This window comes from Amphibalanus amphitrite, unplaced genomic scaffold (genome assembly GCF_019059575.1).
Source record: "Amphibalanus amphitrite isolate SeventyFive unplaced genomic scaffold, NRLGWU_Aamphi_draft 000505F_arrow, whole genome shotgun sequence".
In the NCBI taxonomy this organism is placed as follows: Eukaryota; Metazoa; Arthropoda; class Thecostraca; order Balanomorpha; family Balanidae; genus Amphibalanus; species Amphibalanus amphitrite.
This window is the reverse complement of record NW_024881999.1, coordinates 127,468-148,229: the sequence shown is the minus strand read 5'-3', so window position 1 is coordinate 148,229 and position 20,762 is coordinate 127,468. Positions and strand designations below refer to the sequence as shown.

Below are 20,762 nucleotides of genomic sequence, written 5' to 3'. Positions count from 1 at the left end.
ACCCGCGCATGACTGGGGGGGGGGGGCTCTACAGAGCCCCCCTCCCGTTTTTCGGCAATATCTTTTAAACCGTTTAACGGATCAGCACGAAACTTGCGGTGCCCTCAGCGGCATTAACCCGCGCCCGGCTGGGTGTCCTGGATTTCCACGCCCTGCTGGGGGGTGTCTGAACACCCCCCCCCTTCTAACTCGGCTCCTGGGCCACGTAGCGATACGCGGAAGTCGGCGTTCGAAAGAGCGTCAAAAATAATGACGAAATCACTCCAGTCAATTTTTTGGTCAGGTCAAAGGTCAGGTCACCAGAGGTCATTAAAGGCAAAATTTCGCTGATTTCCAGGTCGAATGTCGAAAATTTCCAAGAAGCCAACGCATAATTCGGGAAACAATAGAGCTACAGCGCCGCGGAAAAGCGCATTTGATAGCCCTATTAACGCCCTTTCTGATCAATTCTCTCAGATTTGACCTAACGTCAACGGTTTTGCCTGCAGGGGGCAAAAACTGCAAAAATAGCCGATTTTTTTTCGGAAACAGTTTTTCTGCAATAACTTTTGACCCAAGCCTTGTACGAGCTTACTTTTACCGGCATCGTGTTCCTCTCGTCAAGACGCATCGAATGAACTACAACTTGACCTTGAAAGGTCAACTTGAAAATTTGACCTCAGGTCAAGGTCATGACCTGACCGGAAAGGGTCATGTTGCATATCAGTCGATCCCTATCGTCGAGCTGAACACATCTAAGGCGTTTTCATCGCTCTAGCATGCCTCTATCAAAAGTTATTTGCGAAAAACTGTTAGATACCATTCGTGACCTAAGATGACCTCAGGGCATAAACAAGGGTCACGGACACCATTTTCATGTTCTGTGTGTCTAAACCACTTGTAATTCGGTGTTTGGGAGTGTTTTTAATGTCTTTCGTCCAAAAGAGGCGCATTTCCATTTTCTCCTATTGACTTATAATGGGGAGGTCGCAAAATTGACCTGACCTTAGGTCATCGATATCAAAATTCTGAGATATACATTTTGTACATGCTATTGCTCTTAGCAATCGCTGAAAGTTTCAAAGCGATCGGTCACTCGGTGTAGCTATGACAGACATTGAAACGTTTTATGAGGTGAGGTCACTTCAAGTGACCTGGTGACCTGACCTTGAATAACCTTGGTCTCAAATTTTCACAACATGTGTAGAATTGATGTATGATAAGGTGTACAAAAAACCACATGGGGGGGGGGTGTTCAAACACCCCCCCAGCAGGGCGCGGGATAATGGGGAGGTCGCAAAATTGACCTGACCTTAGGTCACCGGTATCAAAATTCTGAGATATACATTTTGTACGTGCTATTGCTCTTAGCAATCGCTGAAAGTTTCAAAGCGATCGGTCACTCGGTGTAGCTATGACAGACATTGAAACTTTTGCGCCGCCGTTTTTGAGATATTTGCGAAAAACCACAAGGGGGGGTGTTCAAACACCCCCCCCCCCCAGCAGGGCGCGGGTTAATTTGACACTGTGTGTTAAAATTTAAACTTTCTAGCTACCATAGATTGGCTGGAAATGACGTCAGAGTGACGTCATGTCGGCCGATTTTAATGCAAAATATTGAATTACGGCAAACGCTCTCAAGAGCTTAGTTTTAAAGCTAGATCCAATTTCTTTGCATAAGTGGACTACAAATACACGTAGTTATCAAACTGTTATTTCGAATTTTCGAAATTTTGAAAAGTTTGAAAAATATGTTTTACAATTACAATAAATACATTTTTTTTTAAATTTGATTTTTCGCAAAAACCGGAATATATGTGATAGAACACACGCTGATGAACTACATGCTAGCTGATGAACTCTAGCAAGTTTGAGCCCAATATCTTTAAAAACAGACAAGTTATTTGCATTATTGTCAAAATTTTACAAGTACCTATATATTTTTCAAAAACCATTTTCAGTACGTTTTTGACATTGTACAGCAATTTAAATGGCACCATCGTGTTCCTGAGCTCAAACTACATCTGATAAGCAACTTTTTGTTGAAAAATTTCATTTTCAAAATTTGACCTTTTCTGACCTGAAATTGACCTGACCTCCGGTAAATTCAGCTGAAAATGACCTCAAATGACACAGACGACATTATTTTCGAAATCGACGTGTAAAATGGACCATAAAACATGCGTCACGTGACCGATACATTATATACAATTTTCGTGACATAGGATGACCTGGCCTTGACCTGAAAAATTCAAAGGAAAAGTTCGGTACCCTCAGGGTATTTAACCTTCACCCCAGTGGGGGGGGGCATATGTTACCACCCTGTCGCAGTTTTTGCGTATAAATAAAAAACCGCGGCGCGTAGCGCCGCGCCGCTTGGCATAGCTTTTTGTACATCAATTTTGGACAATCTGTGAAATTTTTGACCCCAGGTCATGTCAGGTCAGGTCACCAGGTCAAGTTAACTGACCAGGCCTAAAAAAGTTTGCAATCATGTCCAGCCTGCAGTGTTTGTCAGAAAGGTTTTAAACTTGGTGGATTGCATGATGTTATGGGCGCCTACAATTTGTATATCTCGGATTTTTTTTATATCCGTGACCTAAGGTCAGGTCAGTGGCGTGACCTTACCATTATAAGTCAATGGAGAAAAATGAAAATGCCTCTAGATCCGTGTGTACGCATAGGAACAGTCCAAATATTTCAGAATCACAATGATTTGGACCACCCGTGACGACCAAGGTGTCTTTTTTGCTGATAGCCTCTAGAAAGGTCATCCGAGGTCATTTGTGGCTACAAACAGATTTTTGCCAATAACTCTCGATTGGAAAGAGATAGGACGCTGGGGATGGCCTCATTGTGTTTGTCTTGCTGAGATGCATCGAATGATATGCAACATGACCTTTTCCGGTCGGGTCATGACCTTGACCTGAGGTCAAATTTTCAAGTTGACCTTTCAAGGTCAAATTATAGTTCATTCGACGCGTCTCGTCAAGAGGAACACGATTCTGGCAATAGAAATGTCGTGGCTTTTTCTAGTCAAAAGTTATTGTTGAAAACACTTTGCGAAAAAAACAGCTATTTTTTAGTTTTTGCCCTCTGGAGGCTAAACCGTTGATCTGAGGTCAATTTTGATGATGATCTTATCAAAAGAAGAGTTCAAAAGCTATCGATTGCGTTTCCATGCGTGTTTCTAGCTATCATAGTTCCTGAGATAAATGCATGTTTTCTGAAAAATATAATGACATTTGGCAAATTTTGACCTTTGATGACCTCCAGTGACCCCAATATTGCTCCAAGATGAAAAATGACTGAAATACTTTCAAACGTACTCATTGAGAGCTATCGACTGCTTTTTACCGCGTCTTTCTAGCCCTCTTAGTTTTTGAGTTAGAGGTGGGTGGTAACATATGCCCCCCCCCCCACTAGGGCGAAGTTGGCTGAGACCGCCACTGGGGCGCGGGTTAAGGCATATATCAAGGAGTGCGTAAACAAAAAATGAGCCTGATCGGGCTTGTCAGCCGGCGGCCAGAGCCTAAATTATAAACAAGCAAAAATGCCGATAATTTTTACTTTGACCTGACCTGTGACGTCATTGGTGACCTCGAGGTCAATGAAAATAGGTTTCGTTCGACAGTTTTTCCAGGGCTATCAGGCGCTGTTTGAATTTTGACGATTGGCGCAGTAGTTTCGGAGATAGGAGGGGGGGGGGGGCTCTCTTCTTGGCCTGATTCTTAGGGAACAGTTTACAGGTCAAAGGTCATTTGGTTCAGGATCATGACATTTTTAGGGTATGTATGACTAAAATTCATAAAATAGAGGGTGCTGAAAGTTGTGTTGCAATCGGCCGCTTGTTTAGCGAGGTATTTGCAAAAAAAAAAAAAAAAACGATGTGGTCCATCCCACCTCCTTCCTCCCTATATGTGTGTGATAGTTAACCCGCGCCGGGCCGGTGCTCCAAGATTCCGCACAGGGCCGGGGGGTGTCTGAACACCCCCATTCTAACTCGGCTCCTAGGCCACGTAGCAACACGCCATAAGCGGCAATAAAAAACGTCCAAAATAAGGACGAAAACACTTCTTAACACTTCTTCTTATTCAGGTCAAAGGTCAGGTCAGAGGTCACCAAAGGTAAAATGTTGACTATTTCAACATTTTGGAAACGCCGACGGTTATCTCGGGAACAGATAGAGCTACAGCGCCGCAAAAAAAGCGCATTCGATAGCCCTTTTACAGACCTTTCTGAATAATGTTCTCAGATTTGACCTCAGGTCAACGGTTTAGCCTCCAGAGCCAGAGGGCAAAAACTAAAAAAATAGCCGTTTTACGAATAGCGTTTTTTTCGGCAATAACTTTTGACTTAAAAGAGCCATGACATTACTTTTGCCAGCATCGTGTTCCTCTCGTCGAGACACGTCGAATGAACTATAATTTGATCTTGAAAGGTCAACATGAAAATTTGACCTCAGGTTAAGGTCATGACCTGACCGGAAAAGGTCATGTTGCATATCAGTCGATCCGCAACGTCAAGCCGAACATATCTAGGGCGTTTTCAGCGCTCTAGCACGCCTCTATCAGAAGTTATTAGCGAAAAAAACTGTTAGATTCTGTTCGTGACCTGAGATGACCTCGCGGACATAACGAGGGGTCACAGTTGCCATTTTCCGGTTCAGTGTGTCAATTTTACCTACATCTCGATGTTTGAGAGTGTTTAGAATAGCGTTCGTGCAAAACAGAAGCTTTTCAATTTTCTCCCATTGTCTTATAATGGAGAGGCCGCAAAATTGACCTGACCTTAGGTCACCGATATCAAAATTCCGAGATATAAATTTTATAGATAATGTTGCTTTAATCAATCGCTGAAAGTTTCAAGGCCATCTATCAGTCTGTGTAGCTATGACGAGCATTCTTATTTTTTCTGAGGTGAGGTCACTTGGCGTGACCTGGTGACCTGACCTAGGGTGACCTGGGTCTGAAATTTTCACAACATGTGCGGAAAAGATGCACAAACAGGTGTGCCAAAAACGGCGGCGTTCTGCACCGCCGTTTTTGAGATATCAGCGAAAAACCGCAAGGGGGTGTTCATACACCCCTCCCCCGGCCCGGCGCGGGTTAATTCCACAGGTACTATACGGCACTGGCTGACACATCTGTATGTCTATTCAAGGTTGCTGCATTCTGCGAGGACGTAAGAAAGCAAGGTTCTCCGTCAAGCGTGAATGGAACAACACAAGAAGGAAGTGAGTGATATGACTGGCCCCTTACATGCCACAGCATTTTATGTCACAGCACTGCTCCAATGTCTCGTTCGAACATCGGTATGGCTGTTTTTGACGACGGCCGGGTGGTTCAAGGGCTTTGTTGAAAAAGTCACATAACAAGTCTGTCAACTGTACGTTTCGTGCTCCGTGTCATAAACCCGCGCGCCGACGGGGGTCTGTGCCAACTTAGAACCGACAGGGGGGGGGGGGGTGCACGGTTGACGCCCAACTAAAATCTCGAGAACGAAGCAAGATAAAGACGAGCGGCAAATGGCATGGGATACGTACGGACAAGGTCTACAATTTTTATTCAAGTCATTTTTAGGTCAGGTCAAAGATGATGTCACAGGGGTCAAGAAATTAAAATGGCAGCGCCAGATATGATGAGAACTTTCCTCGAATAACTTTTGAATGAGCCAAGATAGGAACAAACTATGAGCACCATCGTGATCCTCTCGTCAATCCGCATCGAAACATGTATGCGTTGACCTCGAAAGGTCAAGGTCAAAGGTTGACCTCAGGTCACGTGACCTCAAGGACATCATGAATAATTCGATGCGCCTTGACGAGCTGAACACGATGAGACCATCCGCGCAGTTGTATCTTGTTCCTGTGAAGAGTTATCAGCAAAAAAAACCTTTGGTGACCTTTGATGACGTCACATGACCTTACAGTTGCCCAAGAGCAAAAAAGGACATAAGGTAGTCAAGGTTGATCGTATCTGAAGTCATTCATGGTATATTGGGTCATTCCTGCGCGTTTTAGTGAAAAAAAAAACAGGGTGTTGACTTTTCCCCCATTGACTTAAAATGGGGAGGTCAAGAAATTGTCCTGACTTTAGGTCATCGATATCATAATTCCGAGATAGACAAATGGTAGCTACTATTGACCTCGTTACATCCTGCGACTTACTTTTAAAGACATCCGTCATCTACTGTAGCTCTGACACGGTGATATATTTGCAAAAAAAAGTGATTTGAGGCTGGGTCATTCGAAGTGACCTGGTGACCTGACTTTGAAAAGTAGGAGATGCAAAGTTGCACGCCATGTGTAAAATTAATGAGGAAAGGTCATGCTAAATTTCGCGGCGCTACGCGCCGCGAAATTTAGCATGACTAAATAGCGTAAATAGCGTAAAAACCGCGGCGCTACGCGCCGCGGTTTTTACGCTATTTACGAACAACCTCAGGGGAAGGGGGGGCGGTCAACCGCCCCCCTCGGTGCGCGGGCTAATGATTTAACCCTCGCCCATGTAGGGGGGGGGGGGTGCAACCCCCCCCTGAGGTTTTTCTTAGCTACACGCCGAACCGTTTCAGATAGCCTGCTCAAATTTTCAGTACCCTCTGGGGCATCCTTTGCGCAACTTTTGGTATTTTTTGTCAAGGTCATGTCAGGTCACGGAGTTATGACGTCATAAAGGGAACAACCTCCGGCCAGATTTACGCTAAAATGGAGATTGCTTCACATTGGTATAAATGCCGACTGACCTGACACACTGATGCATTGTTTTAGAATCACAACTGGCTGATTTAACATTGGCACAATGTCCGTTGACATTTTGAAGGTTACTTAAGGTCATGGTAAGGTCAGTGACCTCGGTTGACCTGTAATGACTTCTTGCACTTGTATGCCTTTTCGGGGTATTTTGATGCCCTGAATTCGAATTTGCTATCCATTTCAGGCATCGTCGGTTGTTTCTTGCAGTTCATTTTGGGTCAGGGTCAGGTCAGTGACGTCACACGCCTGACGTGACCCAGTGCACAAATGACCTTGCAGACTTCCGATGCTCCCAACGCATCATTTTTAGAGTTATGACATCGAAATACACACCAAACGATAGAGAATTGATCAAGGATCACGATAGTGAAGGTTTCAAGTCGATATCTCTTACCATTTTGCCGCAATCGGCGCGGAAATCTGAAAAAGTTGGATTTTTTCCGAAAATTTGACCTTTGACCGGTCATAAGTAGGCCTAGGACCAAAAAATATACCAACAATCGCGAGATCTCGTTGAGAGCAATCCGTTTGCCTTTTCTGCTAAGCTCTACGACGCTCCGTTTTCAAACGCCAGGGGGGGGGGGGTCGCACCAACCCCCTGCATGGGCGAAGGTGGCAAAACACCGTTTACGGGCGAGGGTTAATTATCTTGAATTTATTCGTTCTCACCGTCTGATTGGTGCAGCATTCACTAATGTCTTGATGCACTTAAACTTTTCATGCACTTGATGTGACCATCCCACATTAACTCTCGCCCCGTAGGGCGGACCCTACCACCCGTGGGGGGGGGGGGGGGCGTTTCGGCCCCCCTAATATCTCGGAAACTTACCGGCCGATTTTCAAAATTCAAACGGCGTTCGATAGCCACACCGGGGAACTATCTTGTGACCAAATTTCATTGACCTAGGTCAAACGATGACGTCACAGGTCAGGTCAGAGATCGGATTTTCACCGTTCACAGGCATTTCAAGAAATGCGTTGTGAAATCGAGTAAATTGTTAAGTTATGGAAAACCATCGTTGGTACATTGTTCTTCAAACACATACTTTGCTATCTCAGGTAACTGATACCAGGTCAGGTCACAGAGGTCAGGTCACTGGGGGGTCACAATATAAAGGTGTCGTGTGATACATGTTTTATGGTCCATTTTACATGACAAATGCGATTATGTGGGTCAGGCAGCCTTTGGGGCCAGCTAAGGTCACGTTTTGGTGAAGGTCAGGTCAAGGTCGGGTCAAATTAGGTCAAATTTCAAAGTTGATATTTTTGCATTTAATGGGTATCGATTCGATGCAGCTCGTCACGGGGAGTCTAATGGTGGTCTTTGTTCTGCCCTACGTGGTCTAGAATTGCCAACAATTGAGTTTGAAAATTTGACGTCATAATTTTTGAACAGTTTTTTTTCGCTATAACTTGGCCACAAAACGAGATATCGATCTGAAATTCGTTATGTAGATAGAAGACGGTGGGTGCTATCACATATATTCCGGTTCTTTCTATTTTTTTATTTTTTTGGCTAATATATCCCAAAAAAATGCTTTTTTGATTTTTGGGGACCACAACTCAAAAGTTTCAAAAATCCGAGATAGCAGTTTTGTAGCCCTGTTAATTCTACACCTTCAATGTCTTAATCATTTTTCTGTATCTTCAAAGTTGTAGGCCTGACGGCTCTTCTCGCGAAGGTCTTTTTTCGGTCGAAAATGCCAGAACATGACGTCATTCTGACGTCATTTATGGCCAACCTATCATAGCCTCTGGAAAAAGTTTTAGTCTCAATGTGTAAAATTGATGCCCGGAAGGGTCCTGAAAGTTTGGTGGCGATATCTCCAGCCGTTTAGGAGATATCGGCGAAAAAGGACAGGGGGGGGGGCGTTTCGCCCCCCCCCCCTACGGGGCGCGGGTTAACTCTCGCCCGTATTGGTGTTCTTCCAGCCGCGAACGTATAAGGGGGGGGGGGGCTACTAGAGTTGTTTCGAGCCGTTTCGCCCCTGGGCCCTGATCGAGCTAGAGCTTCGCGGAAAAAAAACGAGCGTGCTGCCCATGACGAGAGAAAGCCGATGATACCCCATTTTAAGGTCCTAGGTCATTGGTTGACCTTCCAGGTCAGGTCAATGACCCACAAGTCGGGAAAATGGGGACCTGTTAGAACGTCGTAAAGTATGGCTGCTATGGGGTTTTCCGGGGTGCTGATCACGAATATCGTGTTAGTTTTGATCACAGATGATGTCGTTAAGCATTTAGACCAGGTCGGGTCAGGTCAGGTCAGGTCAACCAGTAGGCGTCGTGACGGGTATTTGTAGTACGTGTCAATCGGCTTTGACAGCTTCGTAACATGCTACGAATGCACTAAAACTACTTCTTAAATGTTCATATGGTTGCTAAATTCGAATTCAGCTCCAAAAACTAGCCTAGAAACATGTAAAACTCGAAAAGTGAACCGAGGTCATCAAGGGTCAATGACCTGACCTGACCTTCAGGTGACCTTGACACCTACCCTAATGCATGGGGCAACATCATATCACATGTTTGAACGCTTGATACCACGAAAAGACCGCAAACGCGCGGCAAATGCAAGCCGACATACGCCGAATCGCGATTCCGGACAAACATGGCCTCGAAAAGTAGGTCACAGGTCAAAGGTCATTAGGGTTAGGGTCATGGAATTTTCATGGTAGGTGTAAAATTGATTAACTCGAATTACTGAAAGTTTCGTCGCGATCGGCCGCTTTTTACGCGAGTTATTCGCGAAAAACCGAGGGGGGATCCGTTCGACCCCCTCCCCCTGTAGAGCGAGGGTTAACATTAGTTTTGAGTTGGGTTTGCCAAATCTAGGCCCCTGGCTTGTACTTACCGGTTTGGGCACTCACAACATCGAGAACTGCTTTAATTCGGAGATAGGATGTTGACCTCGACAAATAAAAAAACTTAGGGTATAGGGATTAGGAAGTGACGGGGCGATCGCCGATCGCATTCGAACCCTGCGCCGCCACCATCCGCACGACACGAGCCGTTCCACCAATCAGAGGCCACCACGCCGCCGCTCAGCGGCCCTTGCGCCTGGGCCTGGGGCGCAGGAGCTGCCGCCAGGCGCCAACCGCTGCACTGCTCGCCCAGGGCCCGGCTTCAGGGCCGCCTTCGGATGAAGCTCGTAGTGTCGCAAAAAAGCTATATCTTGTCATATACGAGCGTAACCGGGCATATTTTTTTATTGACATTAACCCGCGCCCCACTGGGGTCTGCGTATAACACGCCCTACTGGGGGGGGGGGGCTATTCATAGCCCCCCTCCTAACTCCGAAACTACTGGGCCGATCGTCAAAATTCAAACGGCGTCTGATAGCCCCGGAAAAAACTGTCGAGCGAAACCTAATTTCATTGACCTCAAGGTCACCGATGACGTCACAGGTCAGGTCAAAGTAAAAATTATTAGCATTTTGGCCTGTTCACGTTTTGGGCTCTGGCCGCCGTCTTACATGTCAGATCAGGCTCATTTTTGGTTCACACACTCGTGAACAGATGCTCTAGATACCCTGAGGGTACCAAACTTGTACTTTGATTTTCAGGTCAAGGTCAGGTCATCACAGTTCACGAAAATATTATATCATGCGTCGGTCACGTGACGCATGTTTTATGGCCCACTTAGGCCAAAGATTTCGAATTTGATGTCGTCTGTGTCATTCGAGGTCATTTTGAGTCGAATTTAGCTTAGGTCAGGTCACTTTCAGGTCAAAAAAGGTCAAATTTTGAAGTTATAATTTTTCAACAAAAAAGGTGTCTATTGGATGCAGTTTGAGCTCAGGAACACCATGGTGCTATTTATATTGGCGTACGATGTCAAATACGTGGTGAAAAATTGATTTGAAAAATTAATAATTGTGAATTTTTTGCAATAATGCGTATAACTTGGCCATTTTTGAAGATATTTAGCTAAAACTTGCTAGAGCTAGTCATAATAACAATTTCTATCACATATATTCCGTTTTTTTTTTAAGTCAAAAACTTTTTGAAAAAATTGTAAAAATAAAAATTTTGAATTTTATTTTATAAATTTTCGAAATTTTCAAAATTTCGAAAATCCGAGATAGCAGTTTGATAGCGCAGTCTATTTTGAGTCCTCTCATGCAAAGAAATTGGATCTAGCTTAACCCTATTCCTGGCGGGGGGGCCTCAGGAGCCCCCCCCCCCTGAGGTTTTTTGGTTATTTCTCCCAAACACGTTGAGCTAGGAAGCTCAAATTTTCTGACTTTTCCTAAAAGGCTTCTACGCAACATGTCTGAAAATTTTGAGTTGATCTGACCTCAGGTCAGGTCACCAGAGGCGGTTTGGTGACCCTACCTCAGAAAAGTTTGCAATCACGCCAGAGCTAGAGTTTTTGACCGATCAATTTCTTCTCTTCAGGGTCAGGCTTTAGTTAGGGTACCAGTATGTGGAATTTGTTTATCTCGGAATTTTGATATCGGTGACCTAAGGTCAGGTCAGTTTCGCGACCTCCCCATTATAAGTCAATGGGGGAAAAATCAACTCCCTGTTTTTACCACTAAAACGGGTCGGAATGGCCCCATATACCATACATGACTTCATATACGATCAACCTTCACTACCTTGAGGTCTGTTTTGCTGTTGGGCAGCTGTGAGGTCATGTGACGTCATCAAAGGTCACCAAAGGTTTTTGGCCAATAACTCCGTACAGGAACAAGATACAGACGCGTGGATGGTCTCATTGTGTTCAGCTCGTCAAGACGCATCGAATGATATACATGATGACCTCGAGGTCACGTGACCTGAGGTCAACCTTTGACCTTGACCTTGCGAGGTCAACATATATATCAATCGATGCGGATTGACGAGAGGATCACGATGATGCCCTTAGTTTGTTCCTATCTTGACTAAGTCGAAAGTTATTCGAGAAAAACTCTCTCCATATCTAGCGCCGCCATTTTGACTTTTTCGACCCCTGTGAGGTCATCTTTGACCTGACCTGAAAATGACCTTTGTAAAAATTGTAGATCTTGACCGTGCGTATCCGATGCCGTTTACCGTTTGTCGCTATCTTGCTTCGTTCTCGAGATCTCAGGGGGGGGGGCCAAATCGGCCCCCCCGCCAGTTTCTTGTCCCGGCGGAGCCCGCCAGGAATAGGGTTAAAAACGGAGCCCTTGGGAGCGATTGCCGTGGTTCAATGTTTTGTGTTGAAATCGGCCGAACATGACGTCACTCTGACGTCATTTCCGGCCGACCTATGGTAGCTACGATGTTCAAATTTGACACAAGGTGTCAAATTGATGAAGCCGAAGGTACTGAAAGTTTGGCGTTGATACGTCAAGCGGTTTGGAAGTTATTGCAGAAAAACGGGAGGGAGGGGCTATAAATAGCCCCCCCCCCCAGTGGGGCGCGGGTTAATGTGTTGCACATGCTGGACGGATTACTGGTAGGGAACAGGTATGAACGTAGGTGTCACTACCTAAACATAGGTGGGCTGAAAACTGAAAAGGTGATACTAGTTGATAAATCATAATGTTGAGGATTAACAGATAATATGACTATGTAGATGATAGATAAGTAACAGATGATATGATAATATGGCTTTATTTACTTAGCGCTGATTGAGTTTCTCCAACGTTGTCCTACTGTTCCTCGGCCGGTGTGTAGAGAGTCGCCTGAGCCAAGTGGTCGGACCGATCGGTGTGCGACTGCGCCTCTCTGCCGTGACCGCCAGGGCCCGGGCCGCCGGGCGACGTGAGACAGCAGGGTCTGCAGCTGACCGAGCTCCACGTTCGCTGGACTACGCCCGTCCAGAGGAACGGACGCATCCTGCGCTATCAGGTGAACGTCTCGGAGTCAGAGGACGGCCCTCCCCTCCAGAGCCACGTGATCAAGATCGGCCGCGACGACGAACAAGGTGAGTACCGGCCGCAATTGTAACGCAGAGCACAAAAGAGGATCGCCAGGACCAGGTAGTGCAAGTAAAATCTGAAAGCACTATGTACAGCTGATGCGTAGATACCTTTTACTTTCAACACGCGAACATCTGCAGGAACATGGAATGAGGCCACAAATTCATCAGCTCAGGTCACCCTACGTAGTGCAAACGTGTCTCATGTACTCATCACGTACAATCCAGATTCTCGTGGTAAACCTCTAAGCCGCCTGCGACCCGGCAGCACGCCACCACAGCCTGCTGGTGGAGGGCCTGGAGGCGGGTCACCGCTACCTGGTCCGGGTGGCCGCCAGTACGGCCGTCGGACAGGGCAACAGCACCGCCGCCTGGCTGGAGACGCGCGTGCCGCCGCCGCAGCTGCCGGCCTCGCCCGAGGTGCAGCACGACCTGGTGACGGACAGCACGGTGCAGCTGCGGCTGCCGTCGGCCGCCGGCGCCGGCGGGCCGCCCGTCTCGCGCTACTACGTCATCGTCTCGGAAAACCTGGATCTGGACGGCGCAGCGGTGGAGGCGTACCCTGCCAACGACCTGCCCAACGCCGAGGAGGCCAGTCGCAGGGGCATCAGCTTCTACGTGGCAGCTGTGGCCGATCCGGTAGGTGCCGGAAGTGGGAACGGACAGCGGACGACTGATAGACTGTTACAGTAGGATACCCACTCGTACCCGTGGCCGTAAATGTCTTGGTTGATTAGGATGAAATAGCATATCGGCATTATAGAAAGCAATTATCTTGATGGCAGAAAAAATTACCGTTTGACGTGCAGACTGTGTGCAGGTTAAAGATGGACCTGTGATCATCACGCCAATTTATTGGCCTAATCATTGTTGAAAAAGATGATTTGCTGGAATGTTGCAACTTTGTCTTTCGTGTCTTTTTGTCTTCTGTGTCTTTTATGCTGATCTACACATGATCACGATTTCTTTAGGAGCACGTGGATACAAACGGGACGTTCGTTATTGGCGATGGAAAGTACTACAACACTTCTGAGAAGTCCTATTACAACCAACCTCTGAAGACCGACCATACCTACCGGATCGGCATGGCGGCGCTATCCAGGCTGTCAGATGACAACATGGGACTTAGTTTTAGAGCCGTGGACGAGCCTATCACCGTCCGAGCTCCAAATGGTAATAATATGCACGAAGTGCCTCCAGTTCCGTTATTTAGAAGCTATAGCCCGTAGCTATGTAGTAGAAGCTATGAGTAGTAAAGTAATCTTGATGTAGCCTCTGAAAGCTGATGAGTTATTTGCTTTGATTTCAAGCTATCTTCATGCAATTCCTTGCCTTCATATCCCGCGCCCCGTTGGGCTCTGCCGAGCAACGCGCCCGGTTGGGGGGGGCATTTTGCCCCCCCCCCCTAAGATCTCGAGAACCACGCAGCATAGCGACAAGCGGTAAACGGCGTTGGATAGCCCCAACGGGGAACTACCTTGTGACCCAATTTTATTGACCTAGGTCAAACCGATGACGTCACAGGTAAGGTCAAAGGTCCAATTTTCATCGTTTACAGGCATTTCAAGAAATGCGTTGTAAAATCGAGTAAAATGCATTTCATTGAAAATCATCGATGGGGAAATGTTCTTCAAACACATATTTTGCTATTTGAGGTCACTGATACCAGGTCAGGTCACAGAGGTCAGGTCACGGGGGGGTCACAATATGAAAGTGTCGTGTGATACATGTTTTATGGTCCATTTTACATGACAAATGCGATTATGTGGGTCAGGCAGCCGTTGGGGCCAGCTTAGATCACGTTTTGGTCAAGGTCAGGTCAAGGTCAGGTCAAGGTCAGGTCAAGGTCAGGTCAAGGTCAGGTCAAATTAGGTCAAATTTCAAAGTTAATATTTTTGCATAAAATGGGTATCAAATCGATGCAGCTCGTCACGGGGAGTTCAATGGTGGTCTTTGTTTTGCCGTACGTGGTCTGGAATCGCTAAAAATTGAGTTCAAAAATTTGACGTCAACATTTTTGAACAGTTTTTTCTCTATAACTTGGCCAAAAAACGAGATATCGATCTGAAATTTGGTATGTATATAGAAGAGCGCTGGGACTATCACATATATTCCGGTTTTTTTCGAAATTCGGGAAAAAATTTGGATTTTTTTTAGTTTTTCTAAAAAAATCAATTTTTTGAATTTTTTTTGGGTCAAAAACCAAAAATTTTGAAAATCCGAGATAGCAGTTTTGTAGCGCCGCTTTTTGCCTACTAGACCATATAAAGAACTTTGAAATTGCTTGATAACTGTAGATTTGGTGAGCGTTTCAAGATTGCATGTTTTTTGCTCATTTTTGCTCGAGCATGACCTTAGTTTGACCTCAATAACTCCTGACCTAAGGTGACCTAAGACTTGAAATTTGGTGTGAAGATGTCAAATTGATGCCCAGGAAGGTACTGAAAATTTGGCGGCGCTGCGCGCCGCCGTTTTCTTGCTACTCAGGAAAAACCACAGGGGGGGCCAAATTGGCCCCCCCAACGGGGCGAGGGATATAACAGTTTTATTTGTGTCACATTTACTCGTGGAATTATGTGTTCCTTTTCAGCAACCGGTACTATACTGGGCAGTCTGTTCGGTATCATGCTGATTCTGCTCATCGTGATCGGGGCTTTGGCATTCAGGTAAACTAGCAGCGACAGCGACTGTTCTGGTTTATCTGGTTTACTGTACACGTTTTTTCGTAGTGTTTTGCTACTATCCGACAACTAACGGTAATTATCCGTCATGCATAAGCAAAATACTGTGAGGTATAGATATGTATTTAGCCACTTCTTGGGATATGATACCAGCTGTCATTTTTTTCAGAAGGCGCATACTGGCCCAAAAGGCCGCCACCCCTAACATTCAGGCGGACGGAAGTCCTGGTAAGTGTGCTTGTAAGATTGTAAATGCGTCCTGCATAATGCTGGATCTTCGCTGTTTGTGTATTTTTTCCTTTTGCGTCCTTACTTTTCATTTATTTTTCTTATTCGCTGACTTAACCTTCGCCGGACCTATTGCTTTTCTACATACGCGCCGGCCGAGAGGGAAGAGGGCGGGTACGACCCCCCCCCGCCGTTTCGCCCCTGGTGGAGCTAGCGCGTCGCGGAAAAAAACGAGCGTGTGCGCCGTTACGAGACGCAGAGATTGATACCCGATTTTAAGGTCCTAGGTCAACCGGTGACCTCTGAGGTCAGGTCAAGTGCCCCAAGGTACGGTTCCGTTTTTGGTGAATAACTTCGCAAAAAAAAGACGGTCGCAGAGCTGCGATTTTGGCAGCATTGTGTTCGCCTGGCTCAGGTGCGTCGAATGATATACTTTTTATTTGGGTAAGGTCAACTTACCCAGACCTGCCCTAAAAATGCGGTGGGTGTCATAAGATCCGGCTTGAATTAAAGGTCAGGTATACCAAGTTTCAGCTCTCCATCTCCAGCGCGTTTGGAGCTATTGCGAAAAAAACTATGTGGGGAACGGCACCTATAAGTGAAGTAATCTTGACGGCACCCGCCCCCCCCCCCCTCCGCCGGCGAGGGTTAAAATTCCAAAATGCAACTTTTATTTATTTTTTTACCTTAGTTTTACAGTTACAGTACAGTAGTTCGAGTGTAGGACCTATCTTTTTTTTGCACTTCATCTCATGCAAAGAAATTGGTTATTACCAAAATATCCTACTCTTGAGAGCGATTGCCTTAACCCTCGCCGGACCTATTGGTTTTCTACATACGCGCCGGCCGAGGGGGGGGGGGGGGCGGGTACGATCCCCCCTCGCCGTTTCGCCCCTGGTGGAGCTAGCGCGTCGCGGAAAAACGAGCGTGTGCGCCGTTACGAGACGCAGAGATTATGTAGTACCCGATTTTAAGGTCCTTCGCAAAAAACGGCCGCAGAGCCGCGATTTTGGCAGCATCGTATTCGCCTCGCTCAGGCGCGTCGAATGATATACTTTTTGTTCGGGTCAGTTCAACTTGGGGTGTTGACCTCAGGTCAAGGTCAGGTCAGCACCCCCAGGTCACGAAGTTGGTCGAAATAGGTCATGTCGCATATCATTCGATTCGGCAGGTCTTCCTGAGTCCATTGGTGGCTTTCTCGACTCGCTAGCTCAATTTGATCGGGAGTTATTGACGAAAAACTAATATGGCCCTAATGACGTCATAAATGGCGTCACGGAAGGTCAACATTGCAAAAGTGACGCATCTAACCTTGCAAGGAGTGCATCAAATCACGATTCTGTGTTCTTGAGATAGTTGGAGATCGTTCCCGGCGCCAGAATAGCAGTTTTCATTTTTCCCCATTGACTTATAATGGTGAGGTCACGAAAATGACCTGACCTCATATGACCTTTAGGAAAAATCCGAGATATAGGTACAAGTTGTGAGACTCATAATGGATACTAGATCCTGCAAGTTTCATTTCCCTGTGACATCTCCTCTGGCAGTGAGGGCGTTGCGAAGTTGCGACATCTGAAGACCGTGCAGAGGTTCACTTATGACGTCATAGGTCAGTGACCTGACCTGACCCAAAAATGCGGTTGGTGTCAAAAGATGCGGCTTGGATCAAAGGTCAGGTATGCTAAGTTTCAGCTCTCTATCGGCAGCGTGTCTGGAGCTATCGCGAAAAAAAAACCTATGGGGGGCGGCACCCGCCGCCCTCCCTCGGCCGGCGAGGGTTAAGCCCATATTTTGCATCTGAAAATCGGCCGAACATGACGTCACTCCAGAGTCATTTTCGGCCGATATATGGAATGCTACATATTATTCCTTTTTGACAGAAGACGTCAAACTGATGAAGCCGAGGGAACTAAAAGTGTGTCGATACGTATGGCAGTTCTGAATATATCGCAAACAACTGGAAGACTCTGTATGTAGAGCCTCCCAGTCATGCGCGGGTCTAGGGTGCCAACTCTGTTCTGGCGACTAGCAAAGGAAACTCAAAGCGCTCAAACATGCTGCTATAATTAGGGAGATGGTTGATGACCGCAAAACAAAAACAATTATCATGTGACGCCCGCTGATATGATTGGAACGATCCTGATACTATAATTATAATTTATAATGCTGATGATATTATGTCCACAGCCACCCCAGCACAAGTGCCAATGGAAGAGCTGTACACCAATCCGGCTGAAGGGAGTGCAGAGGAGGAAAGCACCTACGAAAACCTCACGGTGTGTCTGGACTTTACATTTCTAATTAGAGAAAGAGACAGAGAGAGAAAGGGAGAGAGAGAGAGGGAGTGATAGAGAGAGAGAGAGAGAGGGAGAGAGAGAGAGAGAGAGAGAGAGAGAGAGAGAGAGACAGATAGAGCGAGAGAGAGAGAGAGAGAGAGAGAGAGAGAGAGAGAGAGAGAGAGAGAGAGAGAGAGAGAGAGAGAGAGAGAGGGAGGGAGAGTGCAATATTTACGTTCTTCTATCAGCGACTCAACTTGTACTACCTAAAGGTAGGGTATATACCTATCATTTTAATGCTTTGTGATGTTTAAAATACTGGTTTTGCCGGTAAAACCCTCGCTGATTCTGCGGTGCTTGTTTCCACCACCGCAGTCGCTGTTCCTGAACAAGTCGCGGGTTCGCTTGTCGGAGCTGGTGGCGGTCGCTCGGAACACGGACCTGCTACAGTCGCAGTTCTCTAGCCTGCCGCTGGGTCTGACACAGCCCTGCCTCTACGGCCGCAAGCCGCAGAACCGGGCCAAGAACAGATACGGCAACCTCATGCCGTGTGAGTGGGCCTGAGAGTCACCATGGTCGCTCATTAAAAACGGAAAAGGCGAATCATGAGTTAAAGTGAATTTTGGCATGATTAGGGGAGATCCGTGTAAGACGCCCAGGGTCGGTAAGAGGCCCCATCGCTTTTTTTACCAAACCAATAATGTTATTTATTTTTTGATGTTCTTGTAAAGCAGAAGCCCTCTTGAAACAACAACTCACGAAACCTGAGGTATCAGGTGCGTCGCAGCGACTTTTGGTAAGCCTGTTTCTGTTTTTGCCCCTTTACTTGCTAGATATATGCATCTTTATCACCCTTATATATCTGAAAAAACAATGGCTATCAAATGCAATCTTATCTCATCGAAATTGTCACATGTTAGCTTCAGAATAGACCATGTTCTGGTGCGCTGCAAATGTCTCATAAACCATAAATATTGTGACGTTAAAACACTGCATTTTTTTAAGAGGCCCTCCCTTCGAGGATTATAAAACGCCCCCCGATAAAAAACGCCCCCGATGCTAATACGCCTGCACCTGCGGCAGGCGTGGCATTCTTTTTTCAAGGAGTTTGTTTTTGTTTCTTTTTTTTCTGTTTCTTTTTCTAGAGGTAATAGGTACAATTTTCGTTGGTCATCAGCGTTTGGTTGTGCTAGTTTTCGCATTGTTCGAGCGCTTTGGAAGTGTTATTGGTTTCGATAACACCGTATTTGCTTAGCTTTTCGAAATAAAAGGCCTTGCAGCTGTGTTCGCAAAACGTCTTTTACAAGTCGACTTGCCTTGTTAAACGCCCGAGGGGGGGGGGGGGCGTCTTACCATACCCATAGTGTAAGAGGCCCTTTTGCAACTTTTTCCAAAATGTTAAAGTTTACGGTTTGTGTACCCCCTAGATTCATTTTGAATGCAAATATGTATGGGAAAATGATGCATGCTCACAGCGCATGCACACGTTAGCTCTTAAATATTATCAGTTGTCTAAAAATAGCAACTGAGCTTAAGGGGGGGCCTCCTGCACCACTCTCCCCTACCTCAGGGCATCAGCTGAAATTCAGCATTTCATGTAAAAGGCATTACCTACGTGAGTTGCAGGCAAAAACTGAAATCTTCGTATAAAAAAAACAGGCTGAGACCAGGCAGTTGCTGAAATATGGTCGAAATTGAGTACACTCGCTGCCTAGTCATTACATAAATGTCCAAGCCACTGCCCGCACTTTTTTGTGGCAATTACCGCAGAGGTGCGAGTTCTCGCGCGCCTTTTTGGTATCCACATTTCACTGCTGGAACGGGCTGATGGTGTGCGATACCAGATATTGAACTCGGTGGCGAGATGACGGCCTCAAATCCCGTCTTCCAAATTCATTTCTAACCCAAACATGATCTTACCCATTCTAACCCAGCCCATGACCGAAAGCCTGATTTCACCTACATACCTACCATGTTAAATATGCATAACGTGTTTTGTGTTAAAGTAGGTACATACTTCTCACACCTAACCAAACCAAGGGGCTTGGTTAGCTTCATTTAGTTAGGTGATGTTCGTTTTGTGCCGAACCAGAGACCTTTGAATACGAAAAAGGTGTGGAAACTAGTATATCTGCAGTTACAAAAACTCCTAGTCATCACTTGGGCATTTCAGGTATAGCCTAGGCAACGAGTGTACTCAGTTAATTACAACCATATTTCAGCGACTATCAGACTCCACCTGGCATTTCATGAATGCCTAAAATTTTCAGGCATTCGCTATCAGCGCGTATTTCTACAATATTTTTAGTATTTTGCGGCATTCCACGTAATGCCTACAATTTTAAAATGCCGGATTTTAACCAATGCCTACGACTTGTGCAAATTTAATGACTTTTTTTTGTAAATTAGTCATCGATTTCCTATCGCTAATGAGCAGCCGGCCGACAAGCCGGCTTCGGAAACGGACTTTGATGATGGTGCTGCAGAATGCGACGCGCGGTGATATGATAGAGGTGGGCATTGGGCAAGGCTCATAAACAACTAAGTCGAGTACCTATTCCGGTTGTATCTTACATTTATTAGCTTTGTTCTTTGGCAGACGACAACAGCCGAGTGAAACTGGAAAAACTGGAAATGGATGAGTGCTCGGATTACATCAACGCTAATTATGTCGACGTAAGCGTATGCAATTGTCAAGTTTTTTTTTTTCGACGTTAGCTTCAGGCTTTCATCCGACTCTTGTTTCATTTCCTTATGTTTATTGCCGTAACATGTATGTACAATATAGTCGGTGGGGGGTGAAGACCAGCAATTTTACGGCTCCGTGGGGTACTGTCTTGCCAGAGAAACATGTTACGAGTATAACACCATGTTTGTGTTCATGTTTGCACGTTTGCTACGCATGCTCATGCACCTATAATAATGCGTCTAAATCACTCTTGTAAGGGTCATTTT

General features: G+C 45.9%; 1 protein-coding gene across 1 annotated transcript in view; it reads left to right on the top strand.

Annotated features, from left to right (window-relative positions):
- Positions 1-20,762, top strand: part of LOC122392895 (receptor-type tyrosine-protein phosphatase mu-like) — an 84,092-nt gene that overhangs the window by 54,278 nt on the left and 9,052 nt on the right. The window contains exons 21-29 of the mRNA XM_043388249.1: positions 5,143-5,215; positions 12,446-12,628; positions 12,891-13,261; positions 13,594-13,795; positions 15,213-15,288; positions 15,473-15,531; positions 17,719-17,807; positions 18,183-18,357; positions 20,407-20,483. Coding sequence (XP_043244184.1) covers positions 5,143-5,215; positions 12,446-12,628; positions 12,891-13,261; positions 13,594-13,795; positions 15,213-15,288; positions 15,473-15,531; positions 17,719-17,807; positions 18,183-18,357; positions 20,407-20,483 — 1,305 coding nt within the window. The remainder of the gene's footprint in view (positions 1-5,142; positions 5,216-12,445; positions 12,629-12,890; positions 13,262-13,593; positions 13,796-15,212; positions 15,289-15,472; positions 15,532-17,718; positions 17,808-18,182; positions 18,358-20,406; positions 20,484-20,762) is intronic.